Source organism: Embiotoca jacksoni, unplaced genomic scaffold, assembly GCF_022577435.1.
Source record: "Embiotoca jacksoni isolate LCO1_2020_lvr unplaced genomic scaffold, fEmbJac1.0.p SCAF_75, whole genome shotgun sequence".
NCBI lineage: Eukaryota > Metazoa > Chordata > Actinopteri > Embiotocidae > Embiotoca > Embiotoca jacksoni.
Window position 1 is genome coordinate 1187285 of NW_027185431.1, and position 9342 is coordinate 1196626.

The 9342-nt window shown below is 44.1% G+C and overlaps 1 protein-coding gene across 1 annotated transcript in view; it reads left to right on the forward strand.

Moving 5' to 3' along the window:
- The window catches only part of LOC138215403 (sodium channel protein type 3 subunit alpha-like), a 144883-nt gene that overhangs the window by 47739 nt on the left and 87802 nt on the right, over positions 1–9342 (forward strand). The window contains 1 exon segment of the mRNA XM_069177526.1: positions 5761–5824. Within this exon segment, the coding sequence (XP_069033627.1) occupies positions 5761–5824 (64 nt within the window).

Here is a 9342-nt window from a genome sequence, read left to right on the forward strand (position 1 = left end):
TACACACACACACACACACACACACACACACACACACACACACACACACACACACACACACACACACACACACTGTGAGGGGTGCATTTTCCCAGGTGCGCAGCACATACATGACATGACATACATGCAGAGGTCATGTGATGTTTAACATCCCGATATGTCAGGCACGTTCACCAGAGAGGATCATAAACGTTATGTATATACACAGGGTATATACAGAGTATATGTATATACACAGGGTATATACAGAGTATATGTATATACACAGAGTATATACAGAGTACATGTATACACAGAGCATATACAGAGTATATGTATATACACAGAGTATATACAGAGTATATAAACACACACAGGTTGAGGTTGGGGTTAAGGAAACACTTAACGCTGCTGTCAGATGAAACCTGATCTGCACGTCGTGTTTTTCCCACCGAGGAACAGAAACACCGACCGGCTGCTGTTTTCTTAACGTTTATATTAACACACACTTTATGAAGAATCTCACAATCTCTCAATAATCAATAACCTCACCCCAAAATACAGCAAATAATCCAGCGTGGAAACATTAGTTTTCTTACTAGAAATCAATCAATTATTTCTCCTTCTTTGTCTCCGTATTAATTGTTTTTGTTTTATTTTTGATCTGATTCTTGTTTCTTCACTTATAAGTAGGTTTTAATAGATTAATAGAAATTCCTGTTACAGTAATAAGTTCTCGTTCAGACAAAGTTTGATGCGACCTGAAGGTTTATTTCTGATGTGAAATGAGCAGCAGCTCCGGTTTCTCTACCGTCAGTTAAGTCTTTAAAGACCAACAGGCACACAAAGGACGGAGACACACCTGTGGGACTTCAGCTGAAGTCCTCTGATCCTCTTTAGAGCTGCACACAAACATTTTCTGTCTTTCTGTGTTAGATGTTGATAAAATTTGGCTTTTATCCCCAAAAAAAGCTGCTTGAATGACAGTCTGGTTGAGATGTTTTCATATTAACGACAGATCTCCTCTTTTATAATCCCTTCATGTTTAAATCTTCTGCAGAGTTAACGTTATTTTGAGCAGTAATGAGCCTTCACGTCTGTTAAAGGGCCAAAACACCCAAAACCAAGTCAGCGCTGAGCGTACAGTAAAGCACCGTGTCGGGACTCGCTGCTAATGTTCTTCTATTTATTTCTTGGACATCAAACAAATGTCCCCCGCAGGCTCCCGTATCGACCTCTAAAAGCTGCCGTGAAACCCGAGAGCCGTTAAAGCTCGGCTCAAAGAAGCGTCCCTCCGAGGGAACGTTTCCCATCAAGCCGTGTTTGTTCTGTCTGGTCGGACGGCAGCAGGTTCAATAGAAGAATATCAACAGACATCACCGTCTATTTCAACACCAGCTTCAGACAGGAAGCAGAAACTTTACACCTTTCAACTTTCATACGGCATTTTAAAACACTTTGAGAGACTTTTTCAGATTTTCTTATCTGCAGAAAGTTTTTTTTTTTTTTTTTAAATGTTTCAGGGCCTGATAGACGTGATTCCTCCGAGCCGCTCGGCTCCATTGTTCCAAAAACCATTAAAACTTCATCAGTGAGCTGCGCTGACACGATCCTTCAGGACCGGGAACACACACACACACACACACACACACACACACACACACACACACACACACACACACACACACACACACACACACACCGTCCTGCTGCCACTGACTCTCACCGGCCCAGTGAGTCTCATCCAACCTCATCTACGCCTCACACCCTGTTAAAAACATGAAATAAGCAACTAGAGTTCAGATTAAAAGTTCAATTTAAATTTTGAATAAAAAGTCTGAATTATTTAATCCTGGTTTTGTTTACAAATGTTGAAATTAAAGTTAACTACTGATGTGATGACGTTCGTTTTCTTCGTCATGATGAGGCTGGCAGACTGTAATGGGAAACGTATGCCCTTCAAAATAAAAGCACTGACTCAGAAATTCTCTTCACTTCAAAATAAAACTTTTGTCAACTTTTCTTTTGTGTGTTTTTCCCCATAAAATTGAAAACAATATTCTTGAAGTTCAAGATGAAACTTCAACGACATAAGATGAAATAAAATCGCTCCCTCAACCGGCTTCAAAACGTTCGATACGGTTCGTCTTCTTAGGTTTTCCATCACGTTAATAATAACGATCAAAACATTTTTGGAAGTTGCAGAGTTTGAATCTATTTCTTGGGGATATTAAATGATTGCACGTTCCTCATCAAACATTGAACAAAACTAAGAACATTCCCTTTGTGACTTATTGAAAACTCTCAAACGAATTTGACAACGAGCTGATCGATTTAAAATACTCAAATCCATCTCAGCATGTTTTGCAATAATAGTTTAGTGCTTTTTTTTAATTGTCATTATTCCCTAAAATCCAGTATTTCTTTTGTGGACTTCTCCACGACAGTTTATAGTATTTATAGTTTGAGCTCAGTAGGTAACTTGATGTGTTTTTATTTGTTGGTCAGCAGTTTCATCGTTGAATTACTTGATTTAAGCTGCATGTTTGAGCTCCAGCAGCTCGGCGGAGGAGCGTGAGCGGCGTTAACGATGAATTCCTCCCTGAAGGATGTTTCTCCAGCAGATAACTGGCGTCGCCGTCCGATCCGCTCAGCCAGTAACTCTCTGCACATCTCACTCATGTAAATTCATCCTCTGGCAGATGAAAACGCGCGAAGGTGGTTTGGACGGAGGTGTGTTTCGTGTTGACGGGGTAATTTGCTGCTGTTGAGTTTTTAAAAAAAGAAAATGAAGAGAAGCCCACTCTATCGATACCCCGTCGAGACAATTTCCCAAGTTTCTGCAGTTCTGTGAAATCTTCCCAGCCGGGGGTCGCTCGGAAAAAAAGCTTTATTAAATGTCAGCCAATATGCATTTATTTGTAGGGACTATGAAAAAATGTGAATGATGAAGTTCAGGTAATGACGTTAAGTAGACGGCTCCTGTGTTCTTTGTCTGGGGACCAAATGCCTCGGTGACTAATCTGCGCACTGCGTGAAGGCTTCATGCTTTACTTTGAGCCGGTGAATAAAAGCACTCCAGGCTTCAGAAGTTTTTGGGTTTTTTTTGTTGGCGAGCCGTGATGCAGCCTCCCAGATGCACTCCAGAACAAATGAATGGCTGCGCTCCCTAAAAAAAGGCTTTAAGCGGCTTTTTGGTGGAGCGGCGGTCAGATGTGGTCAGAGCCAAACAGAAGCAGCGCACAACCTGTTTGTGTTTGTCTAAAGGGCGGAGGGGGGGGGGGGTTGCAGTATAGACGAAGAAGAAACGAGTCTTTGTCGTCTCCGTGGACTTTGAAATGTTGAAATGTTGAAATGCTTTGTGTCCGTCTGACGAGCCGACGTTTTCCGCTCGGCAAACTTTGTGTTTGCGCAGCAGCTTCCTTTGTTTCCCGAGAACACTAAGAAACGAATCCCGTTTTCATTTCCTCCGTCGCGATGCTGCGTAATTGGTCATAATGGCCACAGTCGAATGCACATCGTTGGAATTACGTGTTGAATAAAAGATGAGCGTCTTCAGTCGTTGTTCTCGTAAGACGAAATGGATGAAAATGTGGAAGGTCGTGTTTCAGTGTGAAGAGGTTCGACTGGCCGACTCTCCGTCGCTGCTGGGTTAAGACAGAAGCAGCTTTTCACAATAAAAGTACAACTGTAAGACACGATAAAGTACAACTCCTGGTGCCGATGTTACACTTCAAACCACAGGAGGAAATCATTCTCAGGTTTCATGCGTCTGGGCTGGTGACTGTCGGAGGAAGTCTGTTCTCAGGTTGTTCTCAAGAACGCCTCCAAGGAAGATCTTCAACTTTGGCACAAACGTTCATAGCAAGTGTTGGTCGAAGGTGGAGGTGACGTCATGTCTGTGCCGGTCTCACCGGAGGGGGGGCGGTGTTCGTATTCCACATGTGGGCAGATAATGAGTTGGTGACACTGATCTCAGGCGTCTGGTTCCACAAGTGGTTTTGGACTGTTTGTTTTAACCCGGTTTAGACTCCTGGTAGATGGACTTTGGACTTTTAAACTGGTTCAGGACTGGATTTGTTGAGACTGGTTCAGGACTGGATTTGTTGAGACTGGTTCAGGACTGGATCTGTTTAGTCTGGTTCAGGACTGGATTTGTTTAGTCTGGTTCAGGACTGGATTTGTTGAGACTGGTTCAGGACTGGATTTGTTTAGTCTGGTTCAGGACTGGATTTGTTTAGTCTGGTTCAGGACTGGATTTGTTTAGTCTGGTTCAGGACTGGATTTGTTGAGACTGGTTCTGGACTGAGTCTAACCTGGTGTCCACCTCCAACCTGTTCTGACTGCAGAGATTTTCTGTGTGTGAAACGTCCATCTTTCAGAATCTGTATCTTCTTCAGCAACATCCAGATTTGAAGCATCGTCTGCCGTCATGGCAACGACTCGGTGTTCCATCAGAATCAGATTTATAAGTCTTCACTGCATATATTATATGAATCTGGACAGACGTGGATGAAGACGGCAGCTTTTTTATTTTTTTTTAAGGCTCATTTCTCGTTTTATGTAAACGTTGTTCAGTCTGATTCCCTAAAAAGCATCAAACGCTGAACTCTCCTCGGAGCGGCGGTGAAGCATTGGTTCTCCTCCTCAGGAATGAATGCAGTGTCCTCAAACCACAACAAAAGTTAAGCGCTTGTGTTCTTCCTGCAGACGTGCATTAAAAGCCTCTGAGCTTGTTATGTGCGCTGCTGTTTGTTCCAGAGTGTGTTCGGGGCGGAGGAGATCCTGAAGTACTCCCCGCCACGACCAGGAAGTGTATTAATGTACTCGCAAAAGTCTGGTGGTCAGATTTAAGTGTTCAGTAAATGTTCAGCAAAGCGTGTTTGCTATAATGGTTTTGATTTTATGGCCGACCGCGCCGAATCAGGCGGCGGGGTTTTGATGAGCTTATCGATCCTGCGGTAACGCAGACCGACCTCCTGGGAGACGAGCGTCAACTCGCCCTGCGCTGGCGGGAAAAGTCCACGAGGGCCGAACGGACTCACCTGGACGTCCAGTTCTGACAGTCGAAGGAATTTAACGGACTGAACGCAGCGCAGGTTTGGACGAACGTGTTCCGACTGACGAAGCTGCTCGTTGGGTTTATAATCATATTTCATCTTGATTGTTGACGTCGTTTTTGGAAGAAATCTCCACTGATGACGAGTGGCTGACTTCTTTTTACACAAAATACTCAAACTGGTGTAGATGTCAAAATAAAAGCTTTTTTAATATTTAGACAATCGATTCAGTGACAGAACCCAGAAACCTGCTGAGAAGTTCTGAACAAGATCAGACCGTTCAAAGTGCTGCTGTTGAACGCAGCGCGGTGATGTCATGTTGGAGAACCCCGTTGCCATGGCGCCCACAGTTCAGGTGGTTTGTGTTTCTCTGGGTTTCAAAAGATGCAGCGACAGACAGGAAACTGTCTGAGACACAAAGAGGGAAGAAGAAGAAGAAGAAGAAGAAGAAGAAGAAGAGCAGGTTACCTCAGTACACTATCGGGGGTCTTCCTCTCTCAAACTCATACAGGGACTTCCTGTCAGGTGACACACAGGAGGAAGCTTAATCAAGCAGAATGGGTGACAACACCTGTGAGGAGGAGGAGGAAGAGGAGGAGGAGGAGAAGGAAGAGGAGGAGGAGGATTCTCCAAAAGCCTTTTTTTAGACAGTTTAATAAAAATGGGATCTAAAACCGAGTTTCCCCTCTTAATTTTTATTTTAATTTTTATTTTTCTATAGACAACTTCTACAAGGTGGAAGGAGCCAAGGATGCCTTAATCTGTGGGAACAGCAGCGACGCAGGGTGAGTCGACTTTCTGCTCTTTACATGAAGAACCGCTCCAGCTGTCAATCAAATGCAGGTGGATTTGGACTTCAGTCTGTGGATTGTTTCTCTGCTGTGTGTGTGTGTGTGTGCGTGTGTGTGTCTGTGTGTGTGTGTGTGTGTGTGTGTGTGTGTGTGTGTGTGTGTGTGTGTGTGTGCGTGTGTGTGTCTGTGTGTCTGTGTGTGTGTGTGTGTGTGAGGTTGAGGACACAGCTGGTTCTTCCTGGTGTGGATCTTTGTGCCATTTATCTGGTTCATGAGTTGATCTATAGTCTTTGTCTCATTAGATGTTATGTAGTGTTTGGCAGAATATTAATATTACATCAATATTGTGACGTGAGACTGAAAATATGTTGAAATGACACTTGTGTTGTCTTTTCTTTGGTTTTAAAGCTGCATCGAAGTAAAGTGATGTGATTTTTCTGAACTTATCAGACTCTTCCAGCTGTTTAATTATTTGCTTTATCCATATTACTGATGATTATTTAAAGTGTAATTCTTTTTTTTTTTTTTAAAGCAAAAATTGTCGTTGTTACAACATTGTCGTAATGTCGAGTTATTTTGGCTAAAATATTTCGCCTGTTTTTGTTGTTGTCCTGATCGGCCATGACAGCAGCTGGTATCAGACGTTAGAATTATTTTTTTTTCACCAATAGAGGAAGTAAAATGTTCGCTGTTGTTTTGATCCGCCCCCGTTTGCCATTAAAGTCTCTGCATAATAAAAACTAAACACTTGTATGCGTTTCACATTAAGAGACGGAAAACTTTCATTTCTAAACGAGGCTTTTATTATGAAACATTTGCAGGAAGTTGAGTCTTTAAATCCAGAATTACTGCTGAAAACAAGATTATATTGTTGAATTTACTCAATTATAAAATGATGGAAATCAACATGATTGACAATAAAGCCGCAATTTAACCGCGCACAAACTAAATGCACATGCAGGTTTGCCGTCCTGTGATTGGCTGCAGCTCCCCTGACCCCTCAGACGATGAGCTCTACAGCCGACGTCTGTCTGTGTTTTTTATTCTAAGAGAAGGAGGCCGCTCAGCTCGGCCCGCCGGAGGCTCGTCCAGTCTGCCAGAAACGACACCGTCCCCGTGGGCTCGTCCCTCCGCCATCATCCGCCTGTTTACGACCCCGAGCAGCTTTTGTTTCATGTCTACGAGTGTGAACTGAGACCATTTAAAGACGAATATACAGCTCTGCGAGGTCCAGATGCACCGAGGGGTCGAGAAAACGCTCGCGCGAAGACGAGGCGGCGTCACCGCCTCTTTGTTTTCCCGTCACTCATCCGTCCCTGACGACCTCCCGTCGCCACGGCAGCGTCCGAGGATCTGCCCGATGCTGTTTCATCCCGGACCCAGAAATAATCTCACTGGCCGGTTTAAACCTGAGTAGGCGGAGTTAAAGACTGAAGTTCTTACCTGAAGGAGGTGAAGAAGTGAGCGTTCAGATTGTGGACGAGGTTTCTCGTTATCGGGGCTGTTTCTCTACGGGAGCCGGTTTCAGAACGTCCTGCTGAGTCAGTGATTTGAATCCAGTCCGAAGCGTTTCTCATCCTCTTCCCAGGTATAATTACAACTGAAATCCTCTCCTGTTTCTCAGCAAACAAATGCAACGTCCAACTGCATCTCTGAGGGTTTTTTATTTTTATTTTTTCATTTTAATTCCTTCTCCTGCATTTTATCAGCTCAGTGTGAAACTCAGCTTTTAGACAGAAAATGGAGGAAAATAAAACATGTTTTTCACCGTTCTGATTAAATAACAGTGATGCGGTGTCACGAACTGACCCGGTTTTCACCGGTTTCTCTTCACATTCGGTCCCAAAAAAAAGAAGCTGAATTAGTTGCTGCGTTTTTTAAGGTGGATGCAAAGATTTCAAATGTGGGCGTCTTCAGGAAGGTTTTAAAGTTGTCTTCATGGTATTTTATTTAAACATTTTAATACCATAATAACTCCTTTAAAGGCGACTTTGCTTGACTTCAGTCCACGATGAACTTGATCAAATCTTTAGGAATTTTCTTGTCGAGTTTGAAAGATGCAAAAGGCGCTTTTTATGTTTAGGCACCAAAAAGACGTCGTTATAATTCAGAAAAGATCACGTTTTAGTTACTTAAAAGAAATCCTCGTTGACGGTTTTCGTACTTGGTCACATGACCTCCGTTGACCTGATCCTGTGGAACACATTCGTTGTGCGATTGTCTTTAACCGTCCGTATTTTGTCGCTCTGAGAAAACCTGAAGGATTGCTGATTTTATTTTATTGTATTTTTGTGCGGCGCTGTCTGAGTGACGGGTCGGCCGGAACATCTGCAGCCTTCGGGAACGTTTTCCTCTCTCATTTGGTCGATCCTCCGCCTGTCAGATGAAACACTACGAGCGCCGTGCTGCTGGTAGCGCCAGCTGCCGTGTCGTCGTGCCGACGAGGGTGAGTGGCGCTGGCAGACCCTTGAGTGACACGGCTGTGACATCAGCGTGTGTGCGTTTCACGTTAAAAGAGACCGACGTCCAAGTTAGCAGCGCCTCTGGGAAAAAAAACCGTTAGCCCGAAGCTAACCGTGAAACACGTCTGAAGAGGCGATAGAGAAAGCTAACGGACTCCTGATGGTTCAGGAGAGGTGGAGCAGAAAAGGAGCAGAAGATTCAGAGGGAGGAAGATGAATGATGGAGGAGATGGACAGAAGAGGATGAGAGGAGAGAAAAGGAAAACAGGAGGATGGAGCAGATAACGGAGGGAAATAATGTGACTAGATGGTAATAACTCTGACGGTGGTGAATCAGAACCATTTATCATTATGTCTTCGTTGAAATGTTCCAAAACGGCGCGATTTAACACAATTTCTCCTCAGTTAGATTTAATTTGGCTGCTTTATTCTCAAAAGTTACAAAGATATAACTAAGGCATGCTGGGAAATGCTAATACACCACAAAGCTGGTAACCACCAGGAGGAGTGTTGCATCATGCTGCTCATCAGCCAGCGAGTTAAAGTGTTTGAATCCCTGTAACTCCTGTCAGTTCACTGTTGGTTGGTCGTTTCTGCTCCGAACACGTCAACAGTAAAACTACGTGTTTGTGTTTTGGTGGTTTCTGATTTTACGATGACTGACAGCTGTTTGACATATTTCAGTGTGACTAACTGATGCCGGAGGTCTGAAATGAATTCCTGTTTCGTTTCTCTACCGGCCACCCGGGCGTCCATTTTCTTCGCTCGACGCTTCCCGTGACTTTGTTTTGAGCCCATTTTGTGTCGGCCGTCAGCTCGGAGACGTCCGTCCTGCCCAGAGACGTCCGTCCTGCCCAGAGACGTCCGTCCTGCCGGCAGCTTCTCTGTCGTCCCGCTCAGACTCCGAGTGAGTCAACGGCGCCGAGTTATCGGAGAGAGAGAGAGAGAGAGAGAGAGAGAGAGGAAAGATGACAGTGACGTTGATCGCAGTGTTGTTTGCTTCCTGCGCTGAAGCTCACACATGATGCTGATTCGCCGAGCCCGAGGGCA